General features: G+C 44.6%; 1 protein-coding gene across 6 annotated transcripts in view; it reads right to left on the bottom strand.

Moving 5' to 3' along the window:
- Positions 1 to 26,935, bottom strand: part of pomt2 (protein-O-mannosyltransferase 2) — a 228,748-nt gene that overhangs the window by 162,701 nt on the left and 39,112 nt on the right. For all 6 annotated transcript variants that reach the window (XR_015757815.1, XR_015757814.1, XM_043701478.2 and 3 more), the window contains exons 5-6: positions 16,761 to 16,869; positions 6,392 to 6,551 (exon numbers count right to left, since the gene is read on the bottom strand). Coding sequence is in view for 4 of the 6 variants with exons in the window: in XM_043701478.2 (XP_043557413.2) it covers positions 6,392 to 6,551; positions 16,761 to 16,869 (269 nt within the window). In the remaining 2 variants the exon portion in view is untranslated. The remainder of the gene's footprint in view (positions 1 to 6,391; positions 6,552 to 16,760; positions 16,870 to 26,935) is intronic.

The raw sequence follows: 26,935 nt of genomic DNA, 5'->3' as shown, positions 1-26,935 counted from the left end.
AAGATGCTTAGGACTTGACTGACAGGTTTAGACAGTACATTTGGATCGGCTCAGGCTTGAAGGGTTGAAGGGTCTGTTCCTGGGCTGTAAATTTTCTTTGTTCTGTGTGCAACAATTGTAGCTCACCATTTCTCAAGTCAAACTCCTACATTCTCACCATTGCAGAAGGTATTTCTTTTGAGTCAGACAGATTCCAGCTGTCTATAAGCTCCAAATAGGTCTGAGGTATGGAAACTGCTCCAACAACTGGTAACAACTCCTCTATCCTTGAGCTACAATCTATTAGAAATCGTAGTACCATCAATACAGCTATGCTCAATGCTGCACTGTGTTGCTGGAAAAGCGCAGGTCAGGCAGCATCCAGGGAACAGGAGAATCGACGTTTCGGGCATAAGCCCTTCTTCAGGAATGAGGAAAGTTTGTCCAGCAGGCTAAGATAAAAGGGGGGGAGGAGGGACTTGGGGGAGGGGCGTCGGAAATGTGATAGGTGGAAAGAGGTCAAGGTGAGGGTGATAGGTCAGACTGGGGTGGGGGCGGAGAGGTCAGGAAGAAGATTGCAGGTTAGGAAGGCGGTGCTGAATTCGATGGATTTGATTGAGACAAGGTGGGGGGAGGGGAAATGAGGAAACTGGTGAAATCCGAGTTCATCCCTTGTGGTTGGAGGGTTCCTAGGCGGAAGATGAGGCGCTCTTCCTCCAACCGTCGTGTTGTTGTGGTCTGGCGATGGAGGAGTCCAAAGACCTGCATATCCTTGGTGGTGTGGGAGGGGGAGTTGAAGTGTTGAGCCACAGGGTGGTTGAGTTGGTTGGTCCGGGTGTCCCAGAGGTGTTCTCTGAAACGCTCTGCAAGTAGGCGGCCTGTCTCCCAATATAGAGGCCACATCGGGTGCAGAGGATGCAATAGATGATGTGTGTGGAAGTGCAGGGAGGGAGTGGTCTTTACGGAATGCTGATAGGGGAGGGGAGGGAAATATATCCTTGGTGGTGGGGTCCGTTTGGAGGTGGCGGAAATGACGGCGGATGATGCACTGTACATGGAGATTGGTAGGGTGGTAGGTGAGGACCAGTGGGGTTCTGTCCTGGCGGCGGTTGGAGGGGCGGGGCTCAAGGGCGGAGGAGCGGGAAGTGGAAGAGCTCCCACTTCCTCCAAACGAACAACTTCTCTTTCCAATCCTCCCACTTTCTCCAAACGAAAGGAGTAGCCATGGGCACCCGCATGGGCCCCAGCTATGCCTGCCTCTTCGTAGGATATGTGGAACAATCCATCTTCCGCAACTACACTGGCCCCACCCCCCACCTTTTCCTCCGCTACATCGATGACTGTATCGGCGCCGCCTCGTGCTCCCACGAGGAGGTTGAACAGTTCATCCACTTCACCAACACCTTCCACCCCGACCTCAAATTCACCTGGACAGTCTCAGATTCCTCCCTCCCCTTCCTCGACCTTTCTATTTCTATCTCAGGCGACCGAATCAATACGGACATCTACTACAAACCGACCGACTCCCACAGCTACCTGGACTACACCTCCTCCCATCCTGCCCCCTGTAAAAACGCCATCCCATTCTCCCAATTCCTTCGTCTCCGCCGCATCTGCTCCCAGGAGGACCAGTTCCAAAAACGTACAACTCAGATGGCCTCCTTCTTCAAGGACCGCAATTTCCCCCCCAACGTGGTCGACGATGCCCTCCACCGCATCTCTTCCACTTCCCGCTCCTCCACCCTTGAGCCCCGCCCCTCCAACCGCCACCAGGACAGAACCCCACTGGTCCTCACCTACCACCCCACCAATCTCCATGTACAGCGCATCATCCGCCGTCATTTCCGCCACCTCCAAATGGACCCCACCACCAAGGATATATTTCCCTCCCCTCCCCTATCAGCATTCCGTAAAGACCACTCCCTCCGTGACTCCCTCGTCAGATCCACACCCCCCACCAACCCAACCTCCACTCCCGGCATCTTCCCCTGCAACCGCAGGAGGTGCAAGACTTGCGCCCACACCTCCCCACCTCACCTCCCTCCAAGGCCCCAAAGGAAACTTCCATATCCGCCACAGATTCACCTGCACCTCCACACACATCATCTATTGCATCCTCTGCACCCGATGTGGCCTCCTCTATATTGGGGAGACAGGCCGCCTACTTGCGGAGCGTTTCAGAGAATACCTCTGGGACACCCAGACCAACCAACCCAACCACCCTGTGGCTCAACACTTCAACTCCCCCTCCCACTCCACCAAGGATATGCAGGTCTTTGGACTCCTCCATCGCCAGACCACAACAACACGACGGTTGGAGGAAGAGCGCCTCATCTTCCGCCTAGGAACCCTCCAACCACAAGGGATGAACTCGGATTTCACCAGTTTCCTCATTTCCGCTCCCCCCACCTTGTCTCAGTCAAATCCATCGAATTCAGCACCGCCTTCCTAACCTGCAATCTTCTTTCTGACCTCACTGCCCCCACCCCAGTCTGACCTATCACCCTCACCTTGACCTCTTTCCACCTATCACATTTCCGACACCCCTCCCCCAAGTCCCTCCTCCCTACCTTTTATCTTAGCCTGCTGGACACACTTTCCTCATTCCTGAAGAAGGGCTTATGCCCGAAATGTCGATTCTCCTGTTCCCTGGATGCTGCCTGACCTGCTGCGCTTTTCCAGCAACACATTTTCAGCTCTGATCTCCAGCATCTGCAGACCTCACTTTCACCTCAATGCTGCACTGAACCATCTTCACAGTTCCCTCTAAACATCCTCTCTCCTCCCAACAGTGTTAAGAGATTTGCAGTAAGTAGTCATCTCCACACCTCTTACTGCGGTTGCCTTTTGTCGTTCATGGGATGTGGACATATTGCCAATCACGAGCTGCACTCATTACAGTGGTGGTGAGCTGCCTTCCTGAATCAATGCACTCAGTACCTTTACTCAGCTACACTGAAGGAACAGTGATTTTTTTTCCAAGACAGGAAATAGGTAGAAAGAGGGAGAGGGATGCAAGGCAGGGTTTCAGGAGCTAGGGTGGAAGCTAAGAGCGAGAACAGAGTTGTTATCTCTGGTTTGTTGCCTGTGCCACGTGATAGCGAGGCAAGGAATAGGGAGAGATATCAGCTGAACATGTGGCTGCAAGGATGGTGCAGGAGGGAGGGTTTCAGGTTCTTGGATAATTGGGGCTCATTCTGGGGAAGGTGGGACCTCTACAAACAGGACGGTCTTCACGTGAACCAGAGGGGTATCCTGGGTGGGGAATTTGCTGGTGCTATTCGAGTGGGTTTAAACTAGCTCAGCAGGGATTGGGAACCTGAGATGCAGTTGCAGTGCACAGGAGGATGACAGCAGGGAGGACAGGGACAGGATTTCAGGGTCACAGGAATGTGCTGGCAGACAGCAAGCTGGTTCAAAGTTGTGTCTACTTCAATGCCAGAAGTATCCGAAATAAGGTAGATGAGCTTGCAGCATGGATAGGTACCTGGGACTTCGATGTTGTGGCCATTTCGGAGACATGGATAGAGTAGGGTGAGGAGAGGATGTTGCAGGTTCCAGGGTTTAGATCTTTCATTAAGAACAGGCAAAGCGGTAAAAGAGGGGGAGGTGTAACCCTGTTAGTCAAGGATAGTATAACAGTGGCTGAAAGAACTTTTGATGAGGACTCGTCTATCAAGGTAGTGTGGGCTGAGGTTAGAAACAGGAGAGGAGACACTGCTTGGAATTTTTTTATAGGCCTTCGCAGAGTTCCAGGGAGGTGGAAGAGAGGATTGGCAAAACTATTCTGAGTCGGAGTGAAAGGAACAGGGTGATCATTATGGGGTCTTTAACTTGCCCAACATTGACTGGAAATGCTATAACTCTAGTACGTCAGATGGATCAGTTTTTGTCCATTGTCTGCAGGAGGGCTTCCTGACATATTATGTTGACGGGCCGACAAGAGGGGAGGCCACTCTGGATCTGGTGCTTGGTAATGTACCAGGCCAGGTGTTTGATTTAGTGATAGTGAGCACTTTGGAGAGAGTGGCCATAATTCAGTTGCGTTTAGTTTAGCGATGGAAAGGGATAGGTACATGCCACAGGTCAAGAGTTATCGATGGGGCAAGGGCAATTATAATGCGATTAGGCAAGAATTAGGATGCATAGAATGGGATAGCAAAATGCAGGGGATGCAGACAATGGTATTGTGGAGCTGGTTTAAGGAACAGATATTGCATGTCCTTGATTGGTATGTCCCTGTCAGGCAGGGAAGAAGTGATAAGGTAAGGGAACCATGGTTTACAACGGAAATTGCATCTCTTGTTATGAAGAAGAAGGAGGCTTAGGTGTTGATGAGGCAAGATGGTTCAGATGAGGCGATGGAGAGTTACAGATCAGCTAGGAAGGATTTAAAGAGAGAGTTAAGAAGAGCAAAGGGAGGACACGAGCAGTCTTCAGCAAATAGAATAAAGGAGAATCCTAAAGCTTTCTATAGGTATGTGAGGAATAAGAAGATGACTAGGGTAGGAATAGGGCCATAGAGGTGGGAAGTTAAAGGTGGACCCTGTGGAGATCGGAGAGGTGCTAAACGAACATTTCTCATCAGTTTTCACTCAGGAAAAGGAGAATATTGTAGAAGAGAAGAATGAGGTACGATATAATAGATGAGAAAGGATAGAGGTTAGTTACGAACAGGAGTTATCAATTCTAGAAGGAGTGAAAGTAGACAAGTCCCCTGGGCCTGATGGGATCTATCAGAGGATTCTCTAGGAAGCGAGGGAGGAGATATTTGAGTTTTTTTGGCTTTGATATTTGAGTTGTCATTGTCTACAGGTTTAGTACCAGAGGACTGGAGGATTGCAAATGTTGTGCCCTTGTTCAAGAAGGGCAGTAGAGATGACCAGGTAAATTTAGACCAGTGAGCCTTACTTCTGCTGTAGGAAAGGTTTTGGAAAGGATTGTAAGAGATGAGATTTATAATCATCTAGCAAGCAACAATTTGATTTCAGATAGTCAACACGGTCTCGTCGAGGGCAGGTCGAGTCTCACAAACCTCAGAGTTTTTTGAGAAGGTGACCAAGCATGTCGATGAGGGTAGGGCAGTTGACGTGGTGTACATGGACTTCAGTAAAGCCTTTGATAAAGTTCCACATAGTAGGCTGATGGAGAAAATGCAGAGGCATGAAATAGAGGGTAATGTAACAGGTTGGATTAGAAATTGGCTTTCTGAAAGAAAGCAGCGAGTGGTGGTTGATGGAAAATATTCAGCCTGAAGTCCGGTTACTTGTGGTATGGCACAAGGATCTGTTACTCTTCGGATGGTCAGTATGGACTTGTTAGGCTAAAGGGTCTGTTTCCATTGTGTAGTGAATCTAGTCTAATCTAATCTAAATGTATTCCGTTTTCTAGCAGTTCACTTCATTGGCAACATATTCACAGGGATCCAGACCCTCCACCACTGATCCAGTAGCAGCAGTGTGTACTGTTGACAAGATGCAATGCAGAAATTCACGAACAATTCTCAGGCAGCACTGCCAAAACTTACAACAACTTCCAACTCGAAGGACAAAGGCAACAGACACATGGGCACACCATCACCTACAGGTTCTCCTCCAATCCACTCACCATACGGACTTGAAAGCATAATGCTGTTCCTTCATTGTCGCCGAGTCAAATTCTTGGAATTCCGTCCTTAACAGTATTGGGGATCAACCTATAGCATGTGGACTGCAGTGGATCAAGAAGGCAGCTCACCCCCACCTTCTCAATAAATGGGCAACAATTGTTGGCTCAGCCAGCAAAGCCAACATTGCAAGAGTAGTTTTTGAAAAAATCCACTGTCTTCTAGGTAGCGCACGAACAGAAAGTTTGTGGATGTCCTGCCGATTAAGCTTTGTCCAGTGCAGTGTCAACACCCAGGCAAAGGAAAAGCATTGCATCACATTTGTGCCTTTTGTTTTGTCAATGCACCTGTGGAATATGGGCATCGCTGGCTGGCCAGCATTTATTGCCCATTCCTAGCTGCCTTTGAACGGAGTAGTTTGCTAGGCCATTTCAGAAGGCAATTGCATTTGGCCTGGAGTCACTTGTAGGCCAGACACAGGGAGGATGGCAGATTTCCTTTTTGTGAAGGACATTAGCAACCCAGAATTCATCGGCCTTACCTATCAGCCTTCTTGCATTGAAACAGATGAAATTTAATCCAACAGGCATTCCTCACTCCCTGTAGTGTTCCAGCCTGACCAGTCTCTTCATTTTACTGTTTCTCCTTCCAGCCTCGCACTTGCCTCCCCACTGTTGAGGGTCCCACCCCTCTGCTAATTTTCAGTCTTGCTGCTTAACCCAGTAATTAATGCACTGAGGCAGTAAAAGAACTGCTCAGAAAGAAACATTATCTCTAAAATACAATACTGTCAGAGTAACCACTTACCAGAGAAACATCAAGAGTCCCAAGAAGCTGCCAGAGATCACAGGCAGTGTTAATTCCGACCAGAAGGATCACAAAAATTCCAACAAACTTTACCCCAAGTGCTCCAGCAAGATTAACTCCGGTCAGCATTAACCACTTCCACCAAGTTAGAGAGAAAGGCCTGGTAAAAAGAGAACAAATATAAAAACATGAATATTATATGAGATTAATTTCATTCCTTGATCCAGATAATGCATAATACACACCCCACAGGGCAGCACACTTTAAATTTCAGAACACTACCCACCAATAGCTATTAGTATTTTGAGACTATTTAAGGAGAAAGTGAGGACTGCAGATGCTGGAGATCAGAGCTGAAAATGTGTTCTGGAAAAGTGCAGCAGGTCAGGCAGCATCCAAGTTCCTTCGATGCTGCCTGACCTGCTGCACTTTTCCAGCAACACATTTTCAGTTTTGAGGCTATTTAGCCTATTACGCTCATACTAACTCTTTCAAAGAGCTATCCAATTAGTCTGACAGCACTGCCTTTTTCTCATTGTCCAGATTTTTCCCCTTGAAATATTTAACTAATACCCTTTCAAATATTAATAATTAGTTACTATCAGCTCTTCTGACAGCACATGCTCCATCAAGGTAAACATACAGGACAGATAAATACATACAAAATTAACACAGAAAACTCAATAGCGATACATTACGCTAAGGCTAATAGAACAGGCAATGTAATCCACATGTTACAGTTTATAAAAATAACAGAAAGCAAACCTGACGGTATACATATACAAATCTTTTTAAAAAAGGTCAGAGTCATCACGACACAGAAGGAGACCATTTAGCTCAGTGATCTCTGTAAAGCCAAACAGTCTTATTCCTATAACCTTGGGAGTTTATATCAAGCTGGCATGTTATAATTGGTAAAATGTTGGGGACTGAGCTGTAGGGCTCGTGATGCAGTGGTAGCACCCCTATTTCTGAGCCAAGAGGCCCAGGTTCAATCCCACCTGCTCCAGAGGTGTGTACTAATGCATTTCTGAACAGGTTGAATGGAAAAAAAAATTGAGAAGTGACAAGAGTCATGTATTCACAGCTGCTAATGATATGAAATTTGGTGAGAATGTAATCTGAGACAAGAACACAAAGGTGCCACAGCAGAAACAGGTTTGAATTCAAGGGACACTGGCACCAGGACTGGGGAAGGAGGGGCTATTCTAATGGGATTAGCTCCACTTGAGTCATGCTGGGACCAGACTCCTGGTGAATTGCATAAAAGGGCTGTGGATAAGCCTGTAAAATAGATGGTAAGGTGTTCAGTTGTATGAAAATTATGGGAAGAGTTAAAGGGGAGGGAAGACTCTGGTTATTAACATTTCCAGAATAGGTAGTAGGGCAGAGAGTATGGAAAGTCTCAGGAATCTAACTTCACGCATGGCAGATAAAAGGGATAACTATGAGCAGGGCATCAAAGAAGGTAAGACTGAGGGTGTTGTACTTAAATGCATATTGTATACTAAACAAGGTAAATGAGCTTGTAGCATACATTGAAATTGGTGGGTACAATGTCATGAGAGAGATGTGGCTGCAAAGGGATCTGGGCTGGAAACTTAATATTCAAGGGTACTTTTCCTATTGAGAGGATAGGCAAATGGAAGAGGGGATGAGGTTGCCTTGTTAATAAGAAATGAAACTGACAGCGAAAAGTAATATGGAGTTGCAGGACACAGAATCTGTGTGGGTAGAGTTGAGGAACTGTAAAGGAAAATACACCCTGATCAGAATTCTGTACAGACCTCCTAGCAGTAGTCAGGATGTGGGGAAGAAAATAAATCAGAAGGTAGAAAAAGCATGTAAGAAAGGCATGATTATGCTAATCACGGGCGTTGTTAATATGCACGTGCACTGGGAAAGTCAGGTTGGTAGAGGATTTCTTAAAAAAAAGTACAGATACACAATCCTTTGTCTGAAACCCTCAGGGCCAGCTGGTTTCCAGAATTCGGAATTTTTCAGACATCAGAATAAGTGACTGTTTAACAGTGATATTTGAAAAATCTTACAGAACAGCAGACACACCTGTGAGCACTATAAGCCCTGAGACAAAATTGATGCCACGTCACATCTGAGTGACATGGGTCGAGTGGGTGTGGAGTTAGAGTTGGAGTTGGAGTTGGAGTTTGCATGCCAAACAACCTTGTTACAGAGAAAAAAAAATCTTCACAGAAAGAGTTTTCAGATTTCGGATTTCAGATAAAGGATTGTGTACCTGTAATTTATAGAATGTCAACAAGTCTTTTTTGTAGCATCTTGAGGTACACCTGACTAGGGAACAGGCAAATCTGGATTTGGTGATGTGGAAAGAGGCATATTTGATTAGGGATCTTAAGATGAAGGAATCTCTAGGGAGAAGGGACCACAAAATGATAGAATTCACCCCGCAGTTTGACAGGGAGAAGGTGAATTAGATGTTAGAGCATTTCAATGGTCTAAAGGTAACTACAAAGACATGAAGGAGGAGCTGGTCAGAGTTAATTGGAAAGAAGCCTAGCTGGGGAGCCAAAGGACTAGCAAGGGCAGGGGTTATAGAGTCATACAGAATGAAAACAGATCCTTCAACTCAACCCATCAATACTGACTAGGTTTCCTTAACTGAACTAGTCCCACTTGTCTGCATTTGTCTCATATCCCTGTACCTATCCAGATGCCTTTTAAATGTTGTAATTGTACTCACCTCAACCACATCCTTTGGCAGGTCGATCCATAAAAGCAACACACTCTGCTTGGAAACATTTTCCCCTTACCTCTCTTTCAAATCTTTCTCCTCTCACCTTGAACCTATACTGTCTAATTTTGGACTCCTCCAACCTGGAAAAGACTTCGGCTACTCACCTTATCAATGCCTCTCTTGTTTTTATAAACCTCTCAGGTCACCACTCAAACTCTGATACTCAGGGGAGTAGAGTCCTAGCCCATCCTGCCTCTGCTTATAAGTCAAATCCTCCAATCTTGGTAATATCCTTGTCAATCTTTTCTGCACCCTTTCCAGTTTAACAACATCCTCCCTATAGCAGGGTGACCAGAATTGTATTTAGTACTTGAAATGTAGCCTTAACAATGTCCTGTACAACTGCAGCACGACCTCACAACTCCTATACTCAATGCTCTTACCAATGATACAAAGCGTGCAAAATGCCTTCTTTGCCACCCTGTCTAGCTGCAACTCCACTTTCATGGAACTGTGCGCCTGCACCCCTTGGTCTCTCTATTCAATAACACTCCCTAGGGCCCTACCATTAACTGTGTAATTCCTGTCCTGATTTGGATTATCAAAATGCAACATTTCACATTAAACTCCATCTTCAATCCAGTAGCTTGATTGATCAAGACTTAGAGATGCCAGTGTTGGACTGGGGTGCACAAAGTTAAAAATCACAATACCAGGTTATAGTCCAACAGGTTTATTTGGAAGGACTAGCTTTCGGAGCGCTGCCCCTTCATCAGGTGATTGTGGAGAATAAGATTCTAAGACACAGAATTTATAGCAAAGGTTTACAGTGTGATATAACTGAAATTATATATTGAAAAAGACCTGGATTGTTTGTTATGTCTCTCATCTTTTATAATGACCATGTTAGTTTCAGTTCTTTCATATGTAAATTGCAAAACGTTTTTCCAAAGTTACATTCTCAAGTGAACATGGATTACAGTGAATTGAGGGGTGCATAGGTTAAGTTATTTTATTTTACATTCAGATTAATCCTCAGCACAACATCTTGGGCCAAAGGGCCTGTTCTGTGCTGTATTTTTCTATGTTCTACGAACTTTGACAATTGGTGTCATGACGGCCCGGATAAGGTTTTGAAGGTGTTAGCTCCCTGTGAGGCTATCTGTGCCACAACAGTCAGACTGATTTCAATCTAAAAAACATATTTACAGACTCTTACATGGAGTCTTGCAGTTTTTGAGTCAAGTAAAATGTAATTCTGCAAGTTCAAATTCACCCTACAAACTTATAAGTGTATGTGTGCATGCGAGTGTGTGTGTGGGAGGCAGTGTGTGTGTGTGTGTGTGTGTGTGTGTGTGTGTGTGTGTGTGTGTGTGTGTATAAAGGACCCCTCCCACCATGTACGTGGCAGGTGCTCATGGGATTCAGCCAACGTTGTCTATCTCATACACTGCAGGCAAGGATGCCCTGAAGCATGGTACATTGGTGAGACCGAGCAAAGGCTACGGCAACGGATGAATGGGCACAGCACAACAATCAACAGACAGGAGTGTTCCCTCCCAGTCGAAGGACACTTCAGCGGTCTGGGACATTCGACCTCGGACCTTAGAGTGACTGTCCATGCAGGTACAGCAGGTAGTGAAGAAGGCTAATAGCATGCTGGCCTTCATAACAAGAGGGATTGAGAATAGAAGCAAAGAGGTTCTTCTGCAGCTGTACAGGGCCCTGGTGAGGCCACACCTCGAGTACTGTGTGCAGTTCTGGTCTCCAAATTTGAGGAAAGACATTCTGACTATTGAGGGAGTGCAGCGTAGGTTCACAAAGTCAATTCCTGGAATGGTGGGATTACCTTACACTGAAAGACTGGAGCAACTGGGCTTGTATACCCTTGAGTTTAGAAGACTGAGAGGGGATCTGATTGAGACATATAAGATTATTAAAGGATTAGACACTCTGGAGTCAGGAAACATGTTTCCGCTGATGGGTGAGTGCCGAACCAGAGGACACAGCTTAAAAATAAGGGGTAGACCATTTAGGACAGAGATGAGGAGAAACTTCTTCACCCAGAGAGTGGTGGGTGTATGGAATGTTCTGCCCCAGAGGGCAGTGGAGGCCCAGTCTCTGGATTCATTTAAGAAAGAGTTGGATAGAGCTCTCAAGGATAGTGGAATCAAGGGTAATGGAGATAAGGCAGGAACATAATACTGATTAAGGATGATCAGCCATGATCATATTGAATGGTGGTGCACATTTGAAGGGCAGAATGGCCTACTTCTGCACCTATTGTCTATTGTCCTCCAAGGTGGACTTCGGGACAAGCAACAACGAAAAGTGGCCGAGCAGAGGCTGATAGCCAAGTTCGGTACCCAGAGGTTGGCCTCAACCGGGACCTTGGGTTCATGTCACACTACAGGTGACCATTGCACTACACACACACACAGACAGATGGACACACACATGCGCACATACACAAATAAGTTTATGGGGGGGAATTTGTACTTGCAGAATTACATTTTACTTGACTCAAAAACTGCATGAATCCACGTAAGATGCTGTAAATCTGTTTTTTAGATTAGTATCAGTATGACCATTGCAGCACAAACAGCCTCACAGGGAGCTAACACCTTCAATACCTTATCTGGGCCCACATGACACCAATTGTTAAAGTTCACTTGAAAATGTAACTTTTTAAAAATGTTTTGTGATTTATATATGAAAGAACAGAAACCGACATGGTCATTCTACATTTTATCACACTGTAAATTCTGTGTCTTACACTCTTATTCTCCACAATCACATGAAGGAGCAGTGCTATGAAAGCTAGTGCTTCCAAATAAACCTGTTGGACTATAACCTGTTGTTTGGTTGATCAAGATCCTGTCGCGCTCTTAGATAACCTTTTTCACTGTCCACAAAACCACCAATTTTGGTATCATCTGAAAACTTACTAACCATGCCACATTAGGGAGATTTAAACAATCCTTCGATAAGCACATGGATGACTTTGGGATAGTGTAGGGGGACGAGCTGAGAATAGTTCACAGGTCGGTGCAACATCGAGGGCCAAAAGGCCTGTTCTGTGCTGTATTGTTCTATGTTCTATGTTCCATGTTCTATGCCTCCTATATTCTCATCCAAGTTGTTCATCTAAATGGCAAAAAGCACTGTCAACCCCAGGATTGATCCTGTGGCACACTGCTAGTCAGGATGCACAGCAGAAATTCATCCCAAGGAAGAAAAAACATACTAAAGGGAGGACAAGGCAAAACATGGGCTGCCAAGGGAAGTCAGAGACGGCATACAAGCAAAAGAGAAAGTATATCATGTGGCAAAGATTAGTGGGAAGCCTTTAAAAATGAGCAGAGGACAAAAAAGCAATACTGTATAGGGAGAGGAGATGAAATATTCAGTTAGGAAATATTCAGTTACAAGCTAGTAACTGGATACTCGACTTCCTGATGAACAGACCGCAATCAGTAAAGACAAGCGATAACACCTCCTACACAATAATCCACAACACTGGTGACCCGCAAGGCTGCGCATTCAGCCCCCTACTACGCTCCTAACACACACACAAAACTATGTGGCCAGATTCCATGACAAGATGGAGAACAGGAAGGAGACAGAGTGCTCAAAGGCACGACGTATAGACAACATTCACTCCACTGACATCAGTGAAACAAATGAGCTTGTCATGGACTTCAGGAAGCAGAGTGGAGGGCACACCCCTGTCTGTATCAATGGACTGTAAGTGGAGATGGTTGAGAGCATCAAGCTCCTGGAAATGATGATCACCAACAATCCGTCCTGGTCCACACATGTGGTCACTACAGTCAAGAAAGCACAGTAATGCCTCTACTCCCTCAGGAGGCCAAGGAAATTCGGCATATCCATAAAGACTGTCACCAACGTTTGTAGATGCAACATAGGAAGCATCCTTTCTGGATGCATCATAGCCTGGTATGGCAACAGCTGTTCCCAAGAATGGAAGAAACTACAGAGTTGTGAAAACCAGCTTCCCATCCATTGACGTCATCTATACTTCCCATTTCATCGAGAAAGCAACCAACATTGTCATTTAAAAGGCATCAGGTACATGAATATAAAGCCAAATGCTGGCAAATGGGACTAGATTAATTTAGCATATAGGATCAGCTTGGATAAGTTGGACCGAAGGTCTAGATCCAACCTATTCAGCTCAATGACTCCCTACCAAGAGCCCTCCTAGCCCAGTTATAATCTCTTCCACCCACTTCTGTTGGGCAGAAGATATAAAAGTTTGTATTCGTATATGAACAGATTGAAGAACAATTTCTCCCCAGCAGTGATCAGACTTTTAAATGGACCTCTTTAATGTGAGCCTCGATCTCTCTCAGCATCTTCATAGCTATAACATTGTATCCTGCCCTCTGTTCTGTTATCCTGACGCACTTGTATAGTACAATCTACCTGTAAAACACCTAAGGCAACAGTTTTCACTGTACCTCAGAACAAACCAAAAGGGCTACACCCTAAAGTTCTGAAGGAGCTATCTGAGGAAATGTGTCAGGAATCACCAAAGTCAGGAGGGTCTCAGAGGGCTTTTTAAAAAATTTATTCATTTAGGGATGTGGGCGTCACTGGCTAGGCAGCATTTATTGCCCACCCCCAATTGCCCAAACGCAATTAAGAGTCAACCACATTGTTGAGAGTTTGGAGTCACATGTAAACCAGACCAAGTAAGGATGACAGCTTCTCTCCCTAAAGGAATTGAGTGAACCAGATGAGTCTTTCCGACAATTGGCAAAGGATACACAGTCTTTAGACTCTTAATTCCAGATTTTTAATGACTTGCAACTCCACTATCTGTCGTAGCAGGATTTGAACCTGGGCTCCAGAACATTGGCTGGGTCTCTGGATTCACATCCAGTAATAATACAACCAGCCCATCGCTTCCTCTCATGGAAAATAGCTAAAATAACACTGAAGTGAGGCAGAAAATTGTAAATTAGAGGCCAGTTAGCCTGACCCCTGGGTCATTCGTAAGATTTGAGTGTTATTATTAAGGATGAGATTGTGGAGTACTTGGAAGTGCACGGTAAAATCGGACGGAGTCAGCACGGTTTCATCAAGGGGAGGTCATGATTGAGGAGTTAACCAGCAGGCTAGACAAAGGAAAGCCAGTGGAAATAATTTAATTGGATTACCAGATGATCTGTACAAGGTTCCCCATACGATAAGAGGGTAACAAGATCAGAGCCAATGGTATTAGGGGCAAGGTTCTGGCATGGATAGAGGACTGACTGACTGGCAAAAGGCAGATCATAGAGATAAAGAAGACTTTTTCAAGATGGTAGTCGGTAGCTAGTGGAATTCTGCAAGGATCAGTATTTGGACCACAACTCTTCGCATTGTATATTAATGTGGAGAAAGGAACTGACAGCATTGTTGCTCAGTTGCAGATGACACAAAGATAGGTAGAGGGACAGTGTTGAAAAAGCAGGGAGGCTACAGAAAGAATTGGGCAGGCTAGGAAAGTGGGCAAAGATGTGGCAGATGGAACACAATGTAGGAAAGTATGAAGTTACACACTTTGGTGGAAAGAATAGAGGCAGACACCATTTTTTAAAAGTGGAAAGGCTTTGAAAATCAAAGTTAATATGCAGGTTCAGCTGGCAGTTAGGAGGGCAAATGCAATGTTGACATTCATTTCAAGAGGGAGGAGAAAATGAGGACTGCAGATGCTGGAGATTAAAGTCGAGTGTGATACTGGAAAAGCACAGCAGGTCAGGCAGCATCTGAGGAGTAGGGAAATTGCGTTTCAGGCATAAGCCCTTCATCAGGAAGGGCTGATGCCTGAAATGTCGATTCTCCTATTCCTTGGATGCTGCCTGACCTGCTGTGCTTTTCCAGCATCACACTCTCAACACTGATTCATTTCAAGAGAGCGAGAATACAAGAGCAGATATATACTGTTGAGCCTGTATTAGGCTCTGGTCAGACCACATTAGAATGCTGCAAGCAGTTTTCAGCCCCATGTCTAAGACTGGGTGTGATGACATCGGAGATGGACCACAGGAGGTTTATAAGAATAATTCCAGGGATGAAGGGCTCGTCGTAGGAGGAGATGTTGAGGCTCTGGGTCTGTACTCTGGAGTTAAAAGGATGGGGGGGGGGGGGGGGGGAGAGAACTTATTAAAAATTACAGAATAGTTGGACGCCTGGATAAAGTGGTCGTGGAGAAGATCCGTTTCCACGAATCGGAGAGACTCGGACCCAACGTCACAGCCTCAGAATGAAGGGAAAACTCTTTAGAATGAAGATGAGGAGGAGTTTCTTCAGCCAGATTGGCAAATCTGTGGAACTCATTGTCACAGAAGGCTGTGGAGGCAAAGTCATTGAGTATCTTCAAGACAGAGAAATATAGGTTCTTGATTTGTAAAGGCATCAATGATAACAAAGAAAGGTAGGAAAATGGTTCAAGAAATGTATCATCTATGATCAAATGGTGAAGCTGATCTGATGTGCCAAATAGCCTAATTCTGCTCCTTTATCTATGGGGCTAAGTCTGATGTTATTCGCCCAATAGAAGAAAATACAAGATGTGCATGTTGGCTGACACTGGAACTTTGGGATGACTGCTGTGTGAATGAGTATGTGAAAAGCGCACACAAAGTTCCAAGGTCTGTACATTGTTGAGATTAGTGCAAAAGACCACCTTGTGCCCGTGCGTGGAAAATGCAGGACTTTATACAGGACCAGAGAGGAGAGAATAGGGGCAAGGGTCATGGGGAAAAGGTCAGCATGGAATAAGAGCAACCTGCAAGGACTCCATTCCATTTTCCCAGTTTTTCAGTCTCGGTCACATCTCTTCAAATGATGTCACCTTCCACAGAGGTGCTCCGGATACGTCTTTTGCTTTTGATTCAATATACAGTGTCAAGAAACCCTAAGAAAATTGGAATCAATGAAGCTCAAGAGAAAAACATCTCGCTGGCTATGTGATAACATAGAAAATCCAATGAAGTGACTGCCTCAATTCTTTTGGCTTGTTTTCGATTAGATCACTTTGCTCAGAGCCACTGAGGAATGGAAGACCCTCTGTTGGACAGTTGGTCAGTTAGCTGTAGGTCTCATTAAGTTACCTGCTTGGATTTCTAAGTCTGAGGAACTCAGAGACACCGTTTGTAGATTTTTCTGATTTTGAGGAAATAACTCAGAGATCTTTCTTACAGCTATCCCTTTAGTTAAGGGATATCATTTACTCAGAGCAAGCGCATGAGCGATGAAAAGAGTTGCCTCCATCAAACCTCTCCAGAAGTGAACAAATCAAATTTGTGGCAAAGTCCAGCATTTGTTGCTGAGCCGCATTCAGCATCAGGTCCTTTGCAAAACGAACTGTTTGTTCAATAAGAAATAAGATAATGAAACAATCACTATCTCTCTTTTAAAAGCTAATCTAGGCAAGTCTCCTGGCTTTTCTGTAAACAGCAGACAATCCCCAATTCTTCTGTGGCTTTTTCTTTCCAAAAAAATCAACCGAGAAATGTGCTTTTCCAGTTCTCACAATCTATAAATGTGTTCCCAACAACTCAGACCATTACCCCTTTGATTGGTGGCCTGCAAAGTTCCCAGCACAGCAACACCTCAATGCTCAAATTGTCAGCTTCTTACCTGTCTTTCACAGCATTGAACTTGAGCATGCTCAACACTGCTCCCAGAATGAAAAACATCAGAATCGGATCCAACAGGATATACTGCGAAATAGTGATACAGCCAGTATCTGCCAACAGAAATACAAAATAAATCTTTTGAGTCATCACAGGCTATAAACTGAACTGGACCAGCATCACAGACACCTCAGCAACAGGATCAGTGTCTCGATATTTGGCATTGACTAACTCCCCAAAATCCATCAACCATCCAAAGTTTAAATTCAGGTTGAGGCAGATGACTCAAGTCACTTGGGTGAATGTAGCTACAACAAGTGAAGAAAAAGCTCGAGACCATCCAGAACAGAGCACTGTTGCTAAGGTAAAGCATTTCAATTGATATAGATTGTGTATCGTATGATTGATTAAAAGTTTACTATTAGTCGGATCATTGAATAAGACGACATAAAAGTACTAGAAATTATTTAACTCAAACTTGTATAAATTAATTAAATAAGTAGAGATGGCTGGACACGTGATGTGCTGTAGTTGTATGATGTGGAAGCTGGCTCATCTGATTGTGAATGGCAGTGACCACATCTGCAGCAAGAGTTGGCTGCTGGAAGAACTCGATCAGAATTGATGATCTGGAATCTGAGCTTCACCTGGATGCTTTGTTTCAAGAGGCAGTCACACCCAGCAGATTACATAATTCAAGTTCAGTCAGTGATCAGGAACAACATGGTGTGACTGTAGGTGAGGCAGGTAGGGGGACTCCGAGTTCAGGAGTGGAGGAGCCTCAGCTCCTGACTTTGTCCAACAGGTATGAGATTTTTGCTCCTTGTATAGATGAGGAAAAGGACTGTAGACAGGATGAGCCAACTGACCACGGCACCATGGTGCAGCAGGCCATTCAAGAGGGGGGAGCAAAAAGACAAGTAGTTTTTAATAGGAGATTCTATAATTAGGGGGACAGATAGTATCTGTTGTGAGCTGGATCGGGAGTCTCGCATGGTGTATGCCTGTCCGGTGCCAGGGTACAGGACATCTCCGAATGGCTTGAAAGGATATCGGAGTGGGAGGGAGAGGATCTAGTTGTTGTGGGTCCACGTTGGCACTAACAACATAGGCAAGGCTAGGAAGGAGGACCTGTTTGGGGAGTATCAAGCACTAGGAAGGAAATTGAAGAACCTGTCCTTCAGGGTCATAATCTCCGGAATACTGCCCGCGGCACGTGCTAATTGGCGTAGGGATAAGAAAGTTAGGGAAGTAAACACATGGCTAAGGGATGGGTGTGGGAAAGAGGGATTCCGTTTCACAGGACATGGACAATCAGTTTTGGAACCGGGGCGGGGGGGGGGGCGGGGGGGGGGCGGGGCGAGCAGGAGATCTGTACCAATGGGACGATCTCCAACTGAACTGATCTGGAACCTGTGTTCTGACGAAAAGGATGAATAGGGTGGTCACTAGGACTTGAAATTTGTGAGTCGGGGAAAGTGAAAAGGAAAGCAAAAGGGAATATGGAGTCAAGTAGAAAGTTAAGCAGCAGGTTAGCAAGTGTGCAAGGTTTAAGTTCAATACAGACTAGGAATGAAGCAAAAACGAAGGATAACTTAGGACATATTACTAGATGTGATGGAAATTATGAGGATAAGAAAAATAGCATTAATGTGCTTTACATGAATGCTTGTAATATTCGTAACAAAGTAGATGAATTAACAGCACAAATCATTGTGACGTGGTAGGCACCACAGAGATGTGGTTGCAGGGGGTTCAGGCTTGGCAGTTAAACATCCAAGGATTTACAACTTATCGAAAAGCCAGGGAGGTGGACAGAGGGGGAGGGGTTGCCTTGTTAGTTAAGAATGAAATTAAATCAATGGCATTAAATGAGATCGGGTCAGATGATGTGGAGTCTGTGTGGGTGGAGTTGAGGAACCACAAAGGCAAAAAAACCAGGATGCGAGTTATGTACAGACCTCCCAGCAGTGGTCAGGACCAGGGACGCAAGATGTACCAGGAAATAGGGCAGAAAGGCAAGGTCACGGTAATCAAAGGGGACTTCAATTTGCAAATACACTGGGTAAATAATGTTGCCAGTGGATCCAAAGAAAGGGAATTCATGGAATGCTTAAAGGATGGCTTTTTGGAACAGCTTGTGATGGAGCCCACAAGGGAGCAGGCTATTCTGGACTTTGTGCTGTGTAATGAGCCAGACATAATAAATGATCAAGTAAGGGAAAACTTAGGAGGGAGCGAACATAATGTAGATAATAGACAATAAGTACAGGAGTAGCCCATTTGACCCTTCGAGCCTGTACCACCATTCATTATGATCATGACTGATCATCCACAATCAGTATCCTGTTCCTGCATTATCCCCATAACCCTTGATTCCATTATCTTTAAGAGCTCTATCCATCTCTTTCTTGAAAGTATCCAGAGACTTGGCCTCCACTGCCTTCTGGGGCAGACCATTCCATACACCCACCACTCTCTGGGTGATGACGTTTCTCCTCAACTCTGTTCTAAATGGCCTGTCCCTTATTTTCAAACTGGGTCGTCTGGTTCTGGACTGACCCATCAGCGGAAACATGCTTCCTGCCTCCAGAATGCCCAATCCTTTAATAACATCCTCCTCACATTTCACCCTGCCACCCAGCTTTGTATCATCAGCAAATTTGCTAATATTACTTTTAATACCTTCATCTATATCATTAATGCATATTGTAAACAGCTGCAGTCCCAGCACTGAACCTTGTGATACCTCACTAATTATCGCCAGCCATTCTGAAAGGGACCAGTTTATCACTACTCTTTGCTTCCTGTCAGCCAGCCAATTTTCAATGCAAGTCAGTATTTCGCCCCCAATATCATGTGCCCTGGCTGACAAAGGAAGTCAGGAAATGTATCAAAGAAAAAGAGAGAGCCTATGAAGTGACCAAGAGCCCCGGGAGATTAGAAGATTGGGAAGACTACAAAATCAGAGGATAACAAAGAGAAAAATAAGGAAGGAGAGAATCAAATATGAAGGTAAGCTAGCCAGTAATATTTGAAATGAGAGTAAAAGGCAAAAGTAGAGATTGGGCCGCTCCAAACTGATGTAGGAAGGCTAGAGATGAGAAATAAGGAAATAGCTGAAGAACCTAAATACTTTGTCAGTCTTCAGAGTGGAAGACGTGAGTAATATCCCAACAACTAAGGAGAGTCAAGGGGCAGAGTTGAGTATGGTAGCCATTACAAAAGAGAAAGTGCTAGTAAGGCTAAAAAGTCTAAAAGTTGATAAATCTCCTAGCCCTGATGGGCTACATCCTAGAGTTATGAGGGAGGTGACTGAAGAAATAGTGGGGGAGTTGATTGTAATCTTTAAAAAAAAACACTGGAGTCAGGGAAAGTCCCAGACGATTGGAAAATTGCTGTTGTAACCACCTTGTTCAAGGATCAAGACAAAAGATGGAAAATTATAGGCCAATTAGCCTAACCTCGGTTGTAGGTAAAATTGTGGAATCCACCATTTAAGGATGAGATTTCTAAATTCTTGGAAGTGCAGGGTCAGATTAGAACAAGTCAGGATTTAGTAAAGGGAGGTTGTGCCTGACTAACCTGTTAGAATTCTTTGAAGAGGTAGAGGCAACAAATAGGTTAGACCAGGGAAACCCAGTGGATGTTATCTACCTAAACTTCAAAAGGCCTTTGATAAGGTGCCTCATGGGAGGCTGCTGAGCAAGGTGAGGGCCCATGGTGTTCCAGGTGAGCTACTGGCATGGATTGGGGATTGGCTGTCTGACAGAAGGCAGAGAGTTGGGATAAAAGGTTCTTTTGCGGAACGGCAGCTAGTGACAAGTGGTATCCCGTAGGGTTCAGTGTTGGGGCCGCAGCTGTTCACTTTGTATATTAATGATCTGGATGAAGAGACTGGGGGCATTCTGGTGAAGTTTGCCGATGATACGAAGTTAGGTGGACAGGCAGGTAGTTCTGAGGAGATGGGGAGGCTACAGACAGTTGAGGAGAGTGGTCCAAGAAATGGCTGATGAAATTCAATGCGAGCAAATGTGAGGTCTTGCACTTTGGAGAAAAGAGCACAGGCAAGGACCATTTTATAAACGGTGAGAAAATTCATAAAGCCAAAGTACAAAGGGATCTGGGAGTGCTAGTACAGGATTCTCTAAAGGTTGATTGCTGGTTGAGTTTGTGGTTAAGAAAGCAAATATAATGTTGTCATTTATCTCAAGAGAGTTGGAATGTAAAAGCAGCGATGTGCTACTGAGACTTTATAAAGCTCTGGTTAGACCCCATTTGGAATACTGTGTCCAGTTTTGGGCCCCACACCTCAGGAAGGACATCCTGGCACTGGAGCGTGTCCAGCAGAGATTCATACGGATGATCCCTGGAATAGCAGGCCTAACACACGATGAACGGCTGAGGACCCTAGGATTGGAAGGGTGAGGGAAGATCTAACAGAAACTTACAAGATAATGCATGGCTCAGAAAGGATGGACGCTGGGAATTTGTTTCCATCAGGCAGGGATACTAGGACCTGTGGGCACAGCCTTAGAATTACAGGGGGTTATTTTAAAATGGAAATGAGGAGACACTTCTTCAGCCAGAGAGTGGTGGGTCTCTGGAATTCATTGCTACATAGCGCAATGTTAAATGTTTTCAAGGCACAGATTGATAAATTCTTAAACTCGCAAAGATTAAGGGATACAGGGAGAGTGCAGGTAAGTGGCTTTGAAATGCCCATCAACCATGATTGAATGGTGGAATGGATTTGATGGGCCGAATGGCCTTCATTCCACTCCTATTTCTTATGGTCTGACCGAGCACTGTGACAAAATATCTGAAAATAAACCTTCCAGCTCAGCGAGCAAGCTTACAACCTGAACCACAAACCTTCTTGACAATCGCAAATAAGTATGCAATATTGCAGATTTTGCTTTAACAATAAAAACAGAAGTTTAACATACAAAACAGGGGGATCGAGTTTAAGAGCAGCGAGATTTTGCTGCAGCTCTACAAGTCCGGTGAGACCACGTTTGGAATATGGTGTCCAGTTCTGGTCGCCCTACTATAGGAAAAATATAGAGGCTTTGGAGAGGGTGCAAAAAAGGTTTACTATGATGCTACCTGGACTGGAGGGCTTGCCTTATGAAGAAAGGTTGAATAAGCTCAGACTTTTCTCTCTGGAGAGAAGGAGGGAGAGAGGAGACCTGATCAAGGTGTACAAGGTAATGAGAGGAATAGATAGAGTTGATAGCCAAAAAAGTTTTTCCAGGGTAGGATTGACTGGTACGAGGAGTCATAGTTTGAACATATTAGTTGAAGATATTAGGAGGAAGGTATAAAGGAGACGTCAGAGGTAGGTGCTTTACGCAGAGAGTTGAGAGTGCATGGAATGCGTTGCCAGCGGTGGTGGTGGAAGCAGAGTCATTGGAGACATTTAAGCGACTACTGGACATGCACATGGATAGCAGTGAGTTGAGGGGTGCGTAGGTTAAGTTACTATATTTTACATTAGGATTAAACCTCAGCACAACATCGTGCGCCAAAGGGCCTGTTCTGTGCTGTACTTTTCAATGTTCTAAAAAAATAAACATAAAAGAGAATAAACCAAATGGGGTTGTTTCCCCTCAATATAGAGTCTGGGTACAATGGGAAGTGCTTCAGAATAAAGCAGTGCCTATTTATGGCTGAGATGAGAACAAATTTTTACTGAGCATTGATAAGCTTTGGAAAGTCCTTACCACAGACAGGTGTGCAGGCAGTCCTTGTGCATATGGAACGCTGAGATAGATAGATCCTTGACCAGACAGGGTGTGTTGCAAAAATATAGGAAAGTGGGCATGAAGAACGTTAGATCAACTATGATCCTGGAGAATAGGTGAATAGGCTCCAGGATCCAAACAGCTGTCTCCTGGTCCCTTTACATACAGTTTTATGGTCTTAAGCTATTTATATGAGAACACAAGTTTAAAAATTTCAATAAAAGTAAAATTCCATTAAATTTTAACAGTATCCCAATATAGTTCTCAAAAACCAGGGCCAACACCCTTCATAGAACATAACAGCGCAGTACAGGCCCTTCAGCCCTCGATGTTGTGCCGCCCTGTCATACCAATCTGAAGCCCATCCCATCTACACTATTCCATGTACGTCCATTTGCCTGTTCAATGACGACTTAAATGCACTTAAACATGGTGAATCTACTACCGATGCAGGCAAAGCATTCCATACCTTTACTACCCTCTGAGTAAAGAAACTACCTCTGACATCTGTCTTATACCTGTCTCCCCTCACTTTAAAGTTACACCCCCTCATATTTGCCGTCACCATACTTGGAAAAAGGCTCTCCCTGTCCACATTATCTAACCCTCTGATTATCTTGTGTGTCTCTATTAAGTCACCTCTCAACCTGCTTCTCTCTAACGAGAACAGCCTCAAGGCCGTCAGACTTTCCTCCTAAGACATTCCTTCCATACCAGGCAACATCCTAGTAAATCTCCTCTGCACCCTTTCCAAAGCTTCCACATCCTTCTTATAATGCGATGACCAGAACTGTACACGATACTCCAAGTGTGGCCATACCAGAGCTCTGTACAGCTGCAGCATAACCTCCTGGTTCCGGAACTCAATCCATCTATTAATAAAGGCCAAAACACTGTATGCCTTCTTAACAACCTGAAGAAGGGCTTATGCCCGAAACGTCGATTCTCCTGCTCCTTGGATGCTGCCTGACCTGCTGCGCTTTTCCAGCAACACATTTTCAGTTCTTAACAACCCTGTCAATCTGGGTGACAACTTTCAGGGATGTGTACATGGACACCGAGATCTCTCTGCTCACCTGCACTCCCAAGAATCCTACCATTAGCCCAGTACTTTGCATTCCGATTACTCCGGCCAAAGCGTATCACCTCACACTTGGCCACATTAAACTCCATTTGCCGCCTCTCAGCCCAGCTCTGCACCCTATCTATGTCTCTCTGCAACCTACTACATCCTTCGTCACTATCCACAACTCCACCGACCTGAGTGTCGTCCGCAAATTTACTAACCCACCCTTCTAAGCCCACATCCAGGTCATTTATGAAAATGACGAACAGCAGTAGACCCAACACCGACCCTTGCGGTACGCGGCTAGTAACTGGACACCAAGATGAACATGTTCCATCAACTACAACCCTCTGTTTTCTTTCAGCAAGCCAATTACTGATCCAAACTGCTATGTCTCCCACAATCCCATTCCTCCACATTTTGTATATAGCCTACTGTGGGGAACCTTATCGAACGCCTTGCTGAAATCCATATACACCACATCAACTGGTTTACTCTCATCTACCTGTTTGGTCACTTTGTAAAAAACTCAATAGGATTCGTTAGGCATGACTTACCCTTCACAAAACCATGCTGACTGTCCCTGATCAGATTATTCTTTTCTAGATGGTTGTAAATGCTATCTCTTATAACCTTTTCCAACACTTTACCAACAACTGAAGTGAGACTCACTGGTCTGTAGTTACCAGGGTTGTCTCTACTACCCTTTTTGAACAAGGGAACCACATTTGCTATCCTCCAGTCCTCAGGAGTATTCCTGTAAACAATGATGATTTGAAGATCAATGCCAAAGGCTCGGCAATCTCTTCCATTCCTTCCCAGAGGATCCTAGAATAGATCCCATCCGGCCCAGGGGACTTGTCTATTTTCACATTCTGCAGTATTTCTAATACCTCTTCCTTGTGAACCTCAATCTCTTCTAGTCTAGATGCAAGTATCTTTGTACCTTCCTCGTCAACATTTTCATTTTCTACAGTGAACACTGTCGAAAAATATTTATTTAGTGCTTCCCCTTCACTGTACAAAATGAGATTTGACTGAGCTGTAGGTTCCATGCCCATTTGAGAGGACTACTACCAGTGCCACATGCTACTCTGAGTAGAAACAGCAATTCCAAGAGATGAACACGCGGCTGAAAAGATTGTACAAGGGGGATTGTCTCACATTCTTGGAACTTGGAGTCTGGTACTCGAGGAAGCGGGTACAGTACAAATTGGATGATTGCACCAGGGCAGGAACACGGCAAATGTCTGAAGACGCATATTTGCTAGTGTGCTTCGATTTTAAATGTGGGAAAGATTTTAGCTAAAATAAGACCATAAATCCAGAAGGCACAGGAGCAGAATTAGGCCACCCAGCCTACTGAAACTATCCACTTTTCAACAGTGGCTGATAAGTTTCTCAACCTCATTCTTCTGCCTTCTTCCCATAATCCTTGATACCTTTACTAATCAAGAACTTCTCTCTGTCTGAAAGACACTCAATAACTTGACCTCTCAGCAATGATTCCACAGATTAACTACCCTCTGGCTGAAGAAACTACCCCCATCTCAGATCTTTAGGGTTGTCTCTTCACTCTGATACAGTGCCCTCAGATTGTATCCTCTCCTACGCATGGAAACATCTTCGCCACGTCCACTTTATCCAGGCCTCTCAATATTCTTTAAGTTTCAATGAGATACCCCACTCATCCTTCTCAACTACAATGAGTCAAGACCCAGAGTCCTCAGCTGTTCCTCATATGACATTTGAAATTATGCAAGTAGTCGTAAAATGATACAGGTCCACAGATGGAAACTGATCATAAGACATAGCAGCAGAAATTAGGCCATTCAGCCCACTGAGTCAGCTCCGCCATTCAATCATGGCTGATATGTTCCTCAACCTCATTCTCCCCGTAACCCTTGATCCTTAAGAACCTCTCTCTCAGTCTTAAACATACTTAATGACCTGGCCTCCACAACCTTCTGTGGCAGTGCATTCCATATATTCACCACTCTCTGGCTGAAGACTTTTCTCCTTACCTCTGTTATAAAAGGTCTTCCCTCGCTTCTAAGGCTGTGCCCTTGGGACTTAGTCTCTCTTACTAGTGGAAACATCTTCCCAACATCTAATCTATCCAGGTCATTCAGTATTCTGTATGTTTCAATTAGATTCCCCTTCTTCTGAACTCTGTCTGAAAACCAACCCTCGATCACCACCCTCTGTCTTCTACCTTTGAGCCAGTTCTGTATCCAAATAGCTATTTTCCAAAAAGAGTATGCCCTCTGTTACTTCAAAAATCTCAATCAAGTTAGTAAGACAAGATTTCCCACGCACAATGCTGTGTTGACTATCCCTTATCCTTACCTTTCCAAATACATGTAAATCCTGTCCCTCAAAGAACTCTGAGTTGTCAGGCATGACCTCCCCTTGATGAAACAAAGCTAACTTTGCCCTTTTTTACCATACACTTTCAAGTATTCAGATCGCATCCTTCACAATGGACTCTAGGATCTTACCCAGGACTGAGGTTGACCCTTTGGCCCAACTTGCTCATGCTATTCAGTTTTCACAATTAAACTAGCCCTATGTGCCTGTGTTTGGTCTATATTGCTCCATACCTCACCCATCCATGCACATGTCTAAATGTTTCTTAAATGATAAAACTGAACTTGCTTCCACCACTACCTCTGGCAGCCTATTCAAAGCATTCACCACCCTTGTGTGAAAACATTGCCCCCATAAACTTTTGTATCTCTCTCCTCTCACTTTAAATCTATGCCCTTTAGTTTCAGATTCCACACCATGGGGAAAAGCTGTTGGCTACGTACCTTATCTAGGCCTAGATTTTATTACATGGAGGCACTGGTGTTGGACTGGGGGTGGACAAAGTCAGAAGTCACATGACACCATGTTATACTCGAACAGGTTTACTTGATGAAGGAGCAGGGCTCTGAAAGCTTATGACTTCAAATAAACCTGTTGGACTATAATCTGGTGTCGCGTGACTCATGATTTTATAGAGCTCTAATCAGAGAGGGTGAAATCAATGACAAGAACAAGACAGAAAGGAGAGTAAGAGAATGTAAGAGAAGGGATAAAGACATGCAAAGGTCAAGATCAAACAAGGCCACAGTGAAAAATAATGGGAACTAGACAAGTAATAATAAAAAGAGAAGCCTTAAAGCACAGAGCATTCACTATAGAAGAATGGATCAATTGATTAAGCAAATGGGTGAAAATATGAATTATATAGTCAGGACTACAAAGACATGGCTGTAGGCTGACCAGGGATGGGAACTGAATATCCAGGGGCATGGAGTTTTTGGAATGACAAAGAGGAGAAGGCAGTGGAGTAGATTGATGGTGATGGTTAAGAGAGGA

Source organism: Chiloscyllium plagiosum, unplaced genomic scaffold, assembly GCF_037043375.1.
Source record: "Chiloscyllium plagiosum isolate Xiang-an unplaced genomic scaffold, Cpla_swu_hap1 HiC_scaffold_8, whole genome shotgun sequence".
NCBI lineage: Eukaryota > Metazoa > Chordata > Chondrichthyes > Orectolobiformes > Hemiscylliidae > Chiloscyllium > Chiloscyllium plagiosum.
Note: the sequence above shows the minus strand (reverse complement) of the source record. Positions and strands in the feature narration are given on the sequence as shown.